This window comes from Trachurus japonicus, chromosome 10 (genome assembly GCF_045865225.1).
Source record: "Trachurus japonicus isolate A0001 chromosome 10, Traja_1.0".
NCBI classification, from domain to species: Eukaryota; Metazoa; Chordata; class Actinopteri; order Carangiformes; family Carangidae; genus Trachurus; species Trachurus japonicus.
This window is the reverse complement of record NC_140916.1, coordinates 12,088,081-12,100,273: the sequence shown is the minus strand read 5'-3', so window position 1 is coordinate 12,100,273 and position 12,193 is coordinate 12,088,081. Positions and strand designations below refer to the sequence as shown.

At 39.4% G+C, this 12,193-nt stretch overlaps 3 protein-coding genes across 3 annotated transcripts; all 3 read left to right on the top strand.

Moving 5' to 3' along the window:
- Positions 1-273: 273 nt before the first annotated feature.
- On the top strand, positions 274-2,055 carry LOC146979458 (signal-regulatory protein beta-2-like). The gene is made up of 6 exons (XM_085788918.1): positions 274-336; positions 438-761; positions 954-1,316; positions 1,399-1,527; positions 1,780-1,835; positions 1,930-2,055. The coding sequence occupies exons 1-6, from the start codon at positions 294-296 to the stop codon at positions 2,053-2,055; spliced, it is 1,041 nt and encodes a 346-aa protein (XP_085645044.1). The 5' UTR covers positions 274-293.
- Positions 2,056-4,381: 2,326 nt separating this feature from the next.
- On the top strand, positions 4,382-6,732 carry LOC146979457 (uncharacterized). Its single transcript, XM_085789289.1, has 6 exons — positions 4,382-4,436; positions 4,545-4,874; positions 5,502-5,864; positions 5,949-6,062; positions 6,358-6,419; positions 6,527-6,732. The coding sequence occupies exons 1-6, from the start codon at positions 4,394-4,396 to the stop codon at positions 6,650-6,652; spliced, it is 1,038 nt and encodes a 345-aa protein (XP_085645415.1). The 5' UTR covers positions 4,382-4,393; the 3' UTR covers positions 6,653-6,732.
- A 1,931-nt stretch (positions 6,733-8,663) lies between these two features.
- Positions 8,664-11,378, top strand: LOC146979456 (immunoglobulin superfamily member 2-like). The gene is made up of 3 exons (XM_085788917.1): positions 8,664-8,715; positions 9,932-10,261; positions 10,969-11,378. Exons 1-3 carry the CDS (start codon positions 8,664-8,666, stop codon positions 11,376-11,378), a joined length of 792 nt encoding a protein of 263 aa, XP_085645043.1.
- Positions 11,379-12,193: the final 815 nt, after the last annotated feature.

Sequence of the window (12,193 nt, the reverse complement as noted above, 5' to 3'; positions counted from 1 at the left end):
GTAAGGATACTGTGAGACTTCTGTAAACTCAAGCCCGCGCCTGCGCTGTACTAAGTTCCCTTTACACCGTGAAGAAAATATTGACCCCTCCAATTGTCATTGTATAATTCGCACTCTTTTGGGTGAGGGGGGAACTACGCTTCTCAAAGTTCAGGACAAGAGCAGACTAACAGGAAGTACACTTTGATCCTGTGATAGCCAATCAGATGAATCTAATGCTCTGACCTCATGATCATCTCTCCTCCTCCACTCACAAAATTACCAAGACATCTCCAAAGAAAGACAGAGTCAAGATGATCCTGCTGTGGGCTACACTGTTTTTACTGCAAAAAGGATGTAAGTGCTTTTGTTTAATGATAATAATATGTTTCCTCATTTATGCATCAAGTTATCCTTACACATTGTTTCCATGTGCATTGTGCTGTGATTTAATTTAGATGCGGTGATTCCAGTGATCACAGTTCAACTTGGTGAACCAGTGACATTTTCATGTGTTTTGCCCTCTGGGTTCAGCAAAAGACAAATCTTCTGGTACAAGCAGAGTGCTGGGGACAGTCTGAAATTAATCAGTGAACTACGGAAGAGTGCGACCCTTGTGTATGGACCAGGGTTTTCTCCATCAAGACTTGAAGTGAAGGATAATGAAAATACCACCAATCTGACCATTTTGAGTGCCGTTCATGAAGATGAGGGAATGTATCATTGTGCCATCTTAGACTGGTCCGAGAATATTTGGACTGGGACGTATTTGTCAGTACAAGGTAATTATATACTCAAACCTGTGTTCGTGATTATGAATAGTAACTTGACATGGTGTCAACAAACCTTCCAAATCCATTTAACAGCACAAAGACATTTTCAAATATCCAAATGATGTGTTATGGTTGTTATGGTTACTCTCTCTTCATAACTATTCCTTTGTGTTGAATCACTGTAAAGCTTTGTATTCATAGGAAATTCTCTCTTGAGGACATCAAACTATACTGTCGTTCAGCGGCCAACAGAGTCTGGCCCAGTCCGTCCAGGAGACTCAGTGACTCTGCAGTGTTCAGTCTTCTCTGACTCTGACAATGTGACGTGTTCAGGAGATCACAGTGTGTACTGGTTCAGATCAGATGAGTCTCATCCTGATGTCATCTACACTGATGGGACTGAATCTGATAAATATGCCAAGAGATCTGACTCCCCGAGGAGTTGCTTTTATCGCTTCACCAAGAACGTCAGCTCCTCTGATGCTGGGGCTTATTACTGCGCTGTGGCCACATGTGGACAGATCATTTTTGGACGTGGATCGAAACTGTCTCCATCCAGTAAAGGTAAAATACAAAATTACATTAACATCATGGCTTACGTATCTCCTCCTCTCTCAGGGCTTTGACAAACTTATTTTCTTTACAGAACAAACAGTGAGATCTGAACTTATTGTGCTGCTGGTGATATCAATTGTCTGCTTGGCCTTTTCTGTGACTGGAAATATAGTTTTCATGTATCATCAAAATCAAAGACAAGCGCGGGAACAGTTTGAGCGTAAGTGATGTTTTCTCAGTCAAAAAACCTTACCACTGTATTAACACTGTGTTTGTACTGGGAAAGTTCACGTCATAGTGTAGAAACCTCAATGTTACCTGTGTGATCTGGGTTTTTAGAAGAATAGTCTCCATATTCCTGTTGGTTCTCCTTTGTTGTTTTTACTGTAAACGCAACCCAAAAAGAGGATTCTTGGTCATGTTAAGTAATATAATAATAATAGTATACATAATGTTTCCATTCCTCAAATAGGAACAGACTATACCTCATCAGGAGAGCTACGTGACAACTGGAGCCAACCAGTAAATGTAAGTAAGTTGTTGTTGTTTTGACTAACATGATTTCCAAGAGTTGCATATTGTATACCACCATGATTAAATGAGTATTTTATTTTCCACACAGGCTGGAGATGGACATGATGTGAACTATGCTGCTTTAAGTTTCTCTGGAGGGAGAGTTACAAGAGGAAGGAAGATGAAAGAGTTGAAGACGAAAGACGAAAGTGTGCATTCTCCAGTTACATACTAAGTGTTGAAGGTGTGTCTGTGAAAAGCTGTTGATGGGTGGGTGGGTTTCTAAACCCCACTCTGACAGTGTTTCTTCATGATTAAAGCCACAGTGTGTAGAGTGTGTATTTGCTTTTGTTATTTCTTAATCTTTGAAGAAACTGTTTTAATCTTTTCTGTATATTTCTTTCATACATTTAAACGGCTGTTGTTTTTGTGTGTGTGTTTTTTTTTTAAACCAACAACAAACATTTGTAATAGTCCCTGTCTTTGTTTGAATTTGGGGGATGCTGTTTGTAAGTGGGAGAAGAAGTGAAAATAAAATGGCTTTGTGAATTTTAACTGTTCACATGTGAATAAGCAGCTGACGGTTTTTGCAGTCGTCCTGTAGGAAACACCTTCCATGGGAAATGATTGGTATGAGTTTTAGTATTTTTTATGTGACTGGGACGGGACGTGAAAAAGACATGACATGAGATTAGAGTCTTGAAGGACCTATTGAAGATTTTTTCACAGCATCTGTAAACTTGTTCCACCACTGGTAAACCACAGACAGCATCAGTCTCGACTATGATTGCTGGCATGGTAATCACAAATTACGTTCTTTCGAGGAATGCAGGGACCAATAAGATTATATGATTAATTTCATTAATTTCGCACTGCAGCGATTTGTATTAGATTTGGGCTTGCCAGTGTTGATTGATGAGTATCGTAGTGGGTTGCTGCAGGTGAGCTGCTGCAGTCTGAACCATGTGTTTATGACCCGTCAGAAAACATGATCAGAGAACACCGAGATATTTGGTCATCAAACATGACTGAGGCTACTCACAACCTTGTTGAGTTCAGTCTAAGAGAGGTTTAGTTTAAGTTTGTAAGTTTAGACATGCATACTGATAGGTCAGGGCAAGATTTGCACAGAACTTGTTGGGTTTGCTGGCAGAATGAGAGCTACAGTTGGGTGTCATCTGCAATGCAATGATGTAAAAAGCCATAGAGTGAATAATTGGACCCAGGGGGGTCGTATATTACAAAGAGAAGGGGTCACTGTACCGAACCAAGGAGGAACCCTGTGAGGTGAGAAGGGCCTGAACACTTGACCTAACATAACAAAACAAAGGAGCAGCCAGTGAGATAGGAGTCAAACCAAGAAAGCACTTTGCCTGAGATGCTCATGTCTGAGAGTACAGACAGCAGGATGTGGTGATGATGCATCACAGAGGCCATTCAGTGTAGGAAGAACATGACACCTGCTTGAAAAAAGCCCCTTTCTTACTTAAAAGACAACAAAGTTAGTGAGACTGATCAATAGTTCCTCGCTTTAAGAGAGCAGAGAAGTTACCTGACACTGTTCAAATGTAGTTGGAAATATTCAGTGCACAATGTTGAGAGATAAGGCTCGAAGGGGGTTTGTGGAAAAGGAGTCCAGTGTCCATGTAGTAGGACTAAATGACTATTAGGACTGCTGTGCCTGCTGCGCAGCTGATCTTGTCATTGTAAATTGAACTTATTACTGTACTGATGTTGGATGAGAAGGAAAACAGGAGTGACTGACAGTCCTTAGGTCAGCGGGGTCACCAGTTTTACATAATTTTCTCCCAGCATTGTGCCAGTTAGAGTGGGAAGAGGACATAAGCATGGGCTTTGTTAACGACAGACTGGTCATTCCTCGGTCAAATGGAGAAGGAGGCACGTGTATTATTGAAATAGGAGTATTACCTCGCTTGGTGGATTTGCAAAGGTTGACTTGCTGGTTTTGACCCTAGTAGATCTTCCACATGAGGGCTGATGCCTTCCCCTGTTGTCTGAAACTTGAAACAACCAGACAAATTTTGCAGAAAAAATGCACAGTTTACGTGCTTTAGTAGCAGCAAGTATACGAGTGAGATAATAAGAACTGAAGTAACACTTGTGTAACAACTGTGGCCACCACACATTTGAGGAGACAAAACCACTCTCAAGTGCAACCACATGGGTCTATAAAAAGGCAAATCTGGTTTGAGAGCGGAAAAAAATGATGAACTTACATCTGTGAATGCTCACGTGGCCTATGCAGTAATGGCAGAATTTATAGAGAAGTACAATTGGTGTTCTCGTCTACAGTAGTTTTAGTATTCACACTTCCTCCCCACTCTCCAAAACTCAAAACAACAACAGTCTTTGACATCAGGAAAAAGAGTGAGTGGACATAAGAATAAGTTTGTGGGCTTCACAAAGAGCAGAATGAGACAGGAAGTGCTCCTTTGAGTATCTGTGATAACCAATCAGGGGCATTTGTCAGTGTTACATGTAGTACTGTATGTATGATCCCCTCCTCCACTCACTGAGACACCAATGTGGTCGTATCAAGAGACAATGTCAAAATGCTCCTGTTATGGGTTACACTGCTTGCTCTTCATCAAGTATGTAAGTACTATCTAATTCTGTTTATGTGGTCAATTAAGAAATGATATGCAAAAGAAAGATAAATGTGTTGTTTATTTGTTAATGTGTTAATTGTTTACTATAATTCAGATTCGCTGGTTCCAGTGATCTCAGTTGAGCTTGGTGAGCCGGTGACCTTCACATGTTCTCTGCCTACGAGTGAGATCACCAGCAGACAAGTCAGCTGGTACAAGCAAAGAGCCGGGGATGTTCTGAAATTAATAGTGACACATCGGATGTTTAAAAAACCTGAGTTTACCCCAGAGTTCAACGATGCCAGATTTGAAGCAAATGATGATAAGAATTTTCTCAACCTGACCATAGTGAGGACGACTGAAGAAGATGAGGGACTGTATCACTGTACAGTCATGGATTGGGTCAGTGATCCTGTGTGGAGTGGGACTTATTTGTTGATTAAAGGTGATTATGTGATCTTCTTTCGTGAAGTTTTGCAAATGGTTCACTCATTCTCACTTTGCTAATGTTAAGAAAAACAACTTAGAGTCACCGAGCTTGTTTGAAAAATAGTTAAACCTACAGGTTCAGTCAAATTGAATTCACATTTAAGATACTGTACATTTCATCTCTGTATTCCACGTTACACATACAGTACCAATAAATGAGTCGGATTTGTCTGCTTTGTCTTTATTGTAGGCTACCTCTAATTAGAGTTCCTTGTTTTAACTTTACAGGTCTTTATTTGCTAAATTTCAGCACAATATCAAATTAGGGTCACCTTTGAGGTTTTCACACTATGTTATATTTATAGGAAATACTATGTTAAAGTAGACAGGCAGACCTTGGTCAGCAGTATGAAACAACATGCACCAGACTTAGGAGAAAAAAACAATCCAATTAATTTTAAACAATCCAATTATGCCTGAAATGTAATATGTTCTTCAGTGGCCGACGTCCTTTCCCTCCACCGCATCTGTCACCAATCAGCTCTGTTACTATTTCTACATGTTATAGGCTACTCTGATCAATGAACAGTACTAAACTGTACTCCAGTTTTCCCTATCCGTTTAAAATGTTTTGTATTTACAGGAAACTCTGAGAAGACGTCAAACTACGAAGTTGTTCAGTTGCCGACAGAGTCTGGTCCACACCGTCCAGGAGACCCAGTGACTCTGCAGTGTTCACTCCTCTCTGGCTCTGAGGACCAGACGTGTCCAGAAGATCACAGTGTGTACTGGTTCAGAGCCGGATCAAATATATCTCATCCTGACATAATCTACACTGATGGAAATAAACTTGATAAATGTAACAAAAGATCTGACTCCCCAAGAAACTGTGTTTATAACTTCACCAAGAACGTCAGCTCCTCTGATTCTGGGACTCATTACTGCGCCGTGGCCACATGTGGACAGATTTTATTTGGAAACGGCACAAAACTGTTTATGACCAGAGGTGAAATACAAAATATATCATACGCATGAATTATGTTTCTCCTTTCCTTTAGGAAATATTAATATTTTTCTTTTCTTTTTTAAGAGCAAACAGCAAGTTGTGAACAGCAGCTTCTTCCGCTGGTGATATCAGTTGTCTGCCTGTTCATTTCTCTGATTGGAAACATAATTCTCATGTGTCATCGAACTCAAAGACAAGTGAATGAACAATCTAAAAGTAAGTTCTATTGTCTTAGTCCAAACTGTGATTTCATAAAGGTTATATAGTATTTGTAATCACAAACAGGATAGTATTATTTTAACTTACACAGCATTAACATAACATTTGTATTTTCCATATTGTTTCTTCCATGTGTCTCATTGACAGTATATGAATTTATAATATTTAACTTTTAGTTAATCAATATTTATAAATTAAAACATGATGAGCCAGTTGGAGGTCCGTAATGAAAATCGGTTAAATTAATGATTTTCATATTTCCATTCATAATTATGAACAGAAAGTGTCTCATCAGAAAGACGACGTGACAACTGGAGCCAACCAGTGCCTGACAATGTAAGTAAAGATACTAAATCAAATTTGTTGCTTCAACGAACATGATTTCCAAGAGTAGCATATTGTATACCACCATGATTAAATGAGTATTTTTATTTCCTGCACAGACTGAAGATGGACACAATGTGAACTATGCGGCTTTACATTTCTCTGGAGGGAGAGTTACAAGAGGAAGGAAGATGACAGAGTTGAAGACGGAAGATGAAAGTGCGCACTCTCCAGTTACATACTAAGTGTAAAAGGTGTACATGTTTGTGAAAAGCTGTGGGTGGGTGTCTAAACTCCACTCCGACAGTGTGATAAAGTTGTTTCATGATTAAAGCCACAGTGTTGTAGCACACAGATGAACAACACACACATGGGCTCTTTTTTATTTTCTATTTTACATCAATCCGTCTTTTATCTACAGTATAATGAGCTTGTATTTGCTCTTGTTGTCTCTTTGTTTTTCAAGTATTTCTGGGGGGCTTTTAGGCCTTTGATTGATAGGACAGCTGAAGAGAGACAGGAAATGGGGAGACAGGGAGGGGGAGTGGAATCTAACCATGGACGCTGCAGCGAGTACTATAGCTTTTGCATATGGGGCACCTGCTCTACCCACTTAGCCCCCTTTTGTTACTATTTAACAAATAGGTTGTTAACAAAAAACAAGTGGACTGTTTAGGAATTAAAAATGTGAAAACAAAAAATGAAAATATTTAAAATTTGGTTTCTGTAAATTCCTTTTTCTCATTTAGGAATATGATGGCAGACCTGAAGCGGAAATGAAGTGTAACAACGTCAAAATAAAAGTTGCGTGCTATCTTATTAGTTGGGTTACAGGTCCGTGTATCTTTTGGTCATTGGATTTTCTTTTGATGAATGGGAATTAAAAAACAAAAAATGACTGGTTTCTTGGATTTTCATTTTGAAATACACAAAATAAAATTGAAACACAAAGCATTCTTCTTTTTTAGTATCAAACAACAATGAACTAAAACAGTTTGATTTTCATGTTGGGCTGGGACGAGATAATCTTAGCCCCCCACCCCAAACTGAAAGATTACATAGCTTCCATAATTTAATGCCCTGGGCCGGGACAACAGTTTGTCCCCCCTATCGGTGGGGGACAAAGTCTTCACACGCACACATGCACACTCACAACATACAGAGTAGAAGAGGGGAAAAGGGGAGATATAGCAGGTTCATACTTTGGTTATAACTTTTGCCACCTGTGACGTACGTTGGGGACTCAAGCTTCTGCCATTTTCATCTTAAAATCTCCTTTCTGCCCCCACTTTCATCTGATATGCGTACAGATTTCTATACATGTCAGGCCTTGTTTTGGAGTCTGAAATCCTATCTGAGTAGATTTTGGCCTACAGAACCACAGACACAGGTACCATAGTGCTCATTGGCGCTCTTGCTTTGAAGATGACAACATCTGGTGTCAAAATATGAAAAAAAGAAAGTGTTTTTGGTCTGAATTTGTTTCTGTTGACTGCTGATTTTATTTTTTGTTATGTGACAAAAGATACACTTCTTCGGTGGCTGTTGCATGAGACCAAGATAGCTTTACCCATTTAAACAGAGGCTACAGTGAAGTTTTTTTTAAACTGTGAAAAAGCATAGGCCTATTCAAAATGTGCATTTGGGCAACACTGCCATATAATAGGTGAAACATTGAACATTAGTTCATTCATTTGATCAATTACCCTAGGCGATGTCAGAGCAGCATAATTCGATTGACAGGTTATTATTGAATAATATAGCACGCTACTGTTTTTCAGTTTTACCGGTATTTCATTTTTGTCTCAAAACGGAAAAAGTTCAGTTTTTCTGAGTTTGTTTTGAAATGGAAAAACAAAAGAACGAACCATACACAAATTCACGAGCCATATGAGTGAATAATTGGACCCAGGGGGGTCGTATATTACAAAGAGAAGGGGTCACTGTACTGAACCAAAGAGGAACCCTGTGAGGTGAGAAGGGCCAACATGACAAAACAAAGGAGCAGCCAGTGAGATGGGAGTCAAACCAAGAAAGCATTTTACCTGAGATGCTCATGTCACAGACAGCAGGATGTGGTGATGATGCATCACAGAGGCCATTCAGTGTAGGAAGAACACGACACCTGCTTGAAAAAAGACCCTTTCTTACTTAAAAGACAACAAAGTTAGTGAGACTGATCGATAGATCCTCGCTTTAAGAGAGCAGAGAAGTTACCTGACATTGTTCAAATGTATTGGAAATATTCAGTACACAATGTTGACAGACAAGGCTCGAAGGGGGTTTGTGGAAAAGGGGTCCAGTGCCAGTAGGACTAAATGACTATTAGGACTGCTGTGCCTGCTGCACAGCTAATCTTATCATTGTAAATTGAACTTATTGCTGCACTGATGTTGGATGAGAAGGAAAACATGAGTGACTTAAGGTCAGCGGGGTCAGCAGATTTACATAATTTTCTCTCAGCACGGCGGACATTTGGTATACATCTTATAGATTGTGCCAGTTAGAGTGGGAAGAGGAGGACATAAGCATCGGCTTTGTTAACGACAGACTGGTCATTCCTCAGTCTAACGGAGAAGGAGGCACATGTGTGTGAGGACTGTGGCAATGACTGAAGATTCACCAAATTAATCTTAGCTTAGTGATACTTTGTGTGCACAGTCTTGTGTCAACCACAGGAATGGGACTGAGACGGATACATACAGTGATAAGTATAACCTGGGTTTAGAGGAAATAAGAAATCGGAGCATTACCTCGCTTGGTGGATTTGCAAAGGTTGACCTGCCATTCTTGACCCGAGTAGATCTTCCACATGAGGGCTGATGCCCCCCCTGCTGTCTGAAACTTGAAACACCCAGACAATATTTGTAGAAAACAGGCACAGTTTATGTGTTTTAGTAGCAGCAAGTATACGAGTGAGATAATAAGAAGTAACACTTGCGTAACAACTGTGGCCACCACACCTTTGAGGAGACAAAACCACACACAAGTCCAACCACTCGGGTCTATAAAAAGGCAAATCTGGTTCGAGAGCGGAAAAAAATTATGACCTTACAGCTGTGAATTGACATGGTCTATGCAATAATGGCAAAATGTACAAATAAGTCCAAATGGTGTTCTCATCTATTTTCAGTATTCACAACTTCATCCCCACTCTCCCAAAGTCAAAACAACACCGCCAACAACAAACTCATGAGTGGACAAGAATAAGATTGTGGGCTTCACAAAGAGCAAAATGAGATCAGTGTGGCAGGAAGTGCCCTTTTGAGTATCCGTGATAACCAATCAGGGGCATTTGTCACTGTCACATAAAGTGTATGTATCACCCTCTCCTTCACTCACTGAGCCAACAATGTGGGTCGTACCAAGAGACAATGTCAAAATGCTCCAGTTATGGGCTGCACTGTTTGCTCTTCATCAAGTGTGTAAGTGTTATCTAATTCTGTTTATGTGGTCAGTTAAAAAAAGAAAGAAAGATACATTTGTTACTTATTGTTTCTGTTTAATTGTTTTGTTTAATTCAGATTCGCTGGTTCCAGTGATCTCAGTTGAGCTTGGTGAGCCGGTGACCTTCACATGTTCTCTGCCTACGGCTGAGATCAGCAGCAGACAAGTCGGCTGGTACAAGCAAAGAGTCGGAGATACTCTGAAATTAATAGTGACACATCGCATGTATAAAAAACCTGAGTTTACCCCAGAGTTCAACGATTCCAGATTTGAAGCAAATGAAGATAAGAAGTTTGTCAACCTGACCATAGTGAGGACGACTGAAGAAGATGAGGGACTGTATCACTGTACAGTCATGGAGTGGGTTAGAGATCCTGTGTGGAGTGGGACATACTTGTTAATTAAAGGTATTTATGTGATCTACTTTGGTGAAGTTTTGAAAATGTTTCATTATCTGATATAAAGCTGCAGTGTGTTAATGTTTAAGAAAAACAACTTAGAGTCACTGAGCTTGTTTGAAAAATAGTTACATACAATAGATACATTTAATCTCTTTATTTCACATTATACATACCAAGGTTGCCTTTAACATCTGGCCAGGGACAACGGATGAAAACTAGCCTTGTTGGCTAACTCTGGCCCACTTACAGTTTTTCTTTTAACTCTGTTGATTAGTGGTGCACTGTCCCTATGAAATAAACTAATAAATGAAATGAAATGAAACAATACAGTTGGATTTGTCTGCTAAATTACAGCAGAATATAATATCAAATTAAGGTTACCTTTGTAACTGCATTCTTCTAAGGCTTTTAAACCATACTTGGAAACCACCAGTTGTCACATGTCACATTTATAGGAAACACGTTAAACTAAAACGGCAGACCTTTGTCAAGGCCAGTGTCAATCAACATGCACCAGACTTAGGAGAAAAGAAAAATCCAATTAATTATAAACAATCACAATTACGTCCTTTCCCTCCACGGCATCTGTTGCCAATCAGCTCTGTTCTTCTACATGTTATTGTTCTGATCAATGAACACACTAAAGCTATACTGTACTCAGGCTTTCGAAACATGATGAAAATTGGTGTTTAATACTATTTTGTATCACTCAGGAAACTCTGAGAAGACATCGAACTATGAAGTTGTTCAGCCGTCGACAGAGTCTGGTCCACAGCGTCCAGGAGACCCAGTGACTCTGCAGTGTTCACTCCTCTCTGGCTCTGAGGACCAGACGTGTCCAGAAGATCACAGTGTGTACTGGTTCAGAGCTGGATCAAATATATCTAATCCTGATTTCATCTACACTGATGGAAATAAACTTGATAAATGTAAGAAAAGATCTGACTCCTCGAGGAGCTGTGTTTATAACTTCACCAAGAACGTCAGCTCCTCTGATTCTGGGACTCATTACTGCGCCGTGGCCACATGTGGACAGATTTTATTCGGAAATGGAACAAAACTGTTTACAACCAGAGGTACAAAATATGTCATCAGCTTGAATTATGTGTATCCTTTTCTTTAGGAAGTATTTATAGGCTATATTTATTTTTTTCTATCTTTGTTTCTTTCTATCTTTTTAGATCAAAGAGCAAGTTGTGAACAGCAGCTTCTTACGCTGGTGATATCAGTTGTCTGCTTGTTCATTTCTCTGATTGGAAACATAATTCTCATGTGTCGTCGAACTCAAAGTCAGTCTAAAGGTAAGTGCCGTTGTCTTATTCCAAATTGTTATTTCATATCATTGGAGTAGAAATATTCGTATAGTATATGTTACCATAAACAAGATAATGGAAAGTTATTTTATCTTACACAGTATTAACATTGAATCTAAATCACATTTGTATTTTCCATATTGTTGTTTGTTCTATGTGTCTCATTGACAATAACTGTGTTTATAATTTATCACTTTTATTTTACCAATATTTATACATGAGCCAGTCGAAGGTTTGCAATGAAAAGTCAGACTGATTAATGATATCCGTGTTTCCATTCATCAATAGGAACAGAAAATGTCTCATCAGAAAGACGACGTGAGAACTTGAGCCAACCAGTGCTTGACGTTGTGAGTAAAGACATAAGTTACATTTCTTGTTGTTTCATTAACACGATTCCCAACAGTAACATGCGTCATAGCAACATGATTAAATTATGAGCCTTTTATTTGCGGCACAGACTGAAGATGGACTTGACCAGAACTACGCTGACATACATTTCTCTGGAAGGAAAGTTTCAGGGGGGAGACGGAAGAGAGAGTTGAAACCAGAGGAAAGCTTGTACGCTCAAGTTCGATGCAAAATGTGAACGGCAACATCAGAGCAGAATTTACATGTAAACTGA

Bases quoted from the DNA above. Each gene is read 5' to 3' on its own strand.
- LOC146979456 (XM_085788917.1), top strand. From the start codon at position 8,664: ATGTTGACAGACAAGGCTCGAAGGGGGTTTGTGGAAAAGGGGTCCAGT. The intron at 8,716-9,931 runs GTAGGACTAAAT...TGTTTAATTCAG, and splicing joins GGAAAAGGGGTCCAGTGCCA to ATTCGCTGGTTCCAGTGATC. The intron at 10,262-10,968 runs GTATTTATGTGA...TGTATCACTCAG, and splicing joins GACATACTTGTTAATTAAAG to GAAACTCTGAGAAGACATCG.
- LOC146979458 (XM_085788918.1), top strand. From the start codon at position 294: ATGATCCTGCTGTGGGCTACACTGTTTTTACTGCAAAAAGGAT. The intron at 1,528-1,779 runs GTAAGTGATGTT...TTCCTCAAATAG, and splicing joins AGCGCGGGAACAGTTTGAGC to GAACAGACTATACCTCATCA. The intron at 1,836-1,929 runs GTAAGTAAGTTG...TTTTCCACACAG, and splicing joins ACTGGAGCCAACCAGTAAAT to GCTGGAGATGGACATGATGT.
- LOC146979457 (XM_085789289.1), top strand. From the start codon at position 4,394: ATGCTCCTGTTATGGGTTACACTGCTTGCTCTTCATCAAGTAT. The intron at 6,063-6,357 runs TGAATGAACAAT...ATTCATAATTAT, and splicing joins TCATCGAACTCAAAGACAAG to GAACAGAAAGTGTCTCATCA. The intron at 6,420-6,526 runs GTAAGTAAAGAT...TTTCCTGCACAG, and splicing joins GCCAACCAGTGCCTGACAAT to ACTGAAGATGGACACAATGT.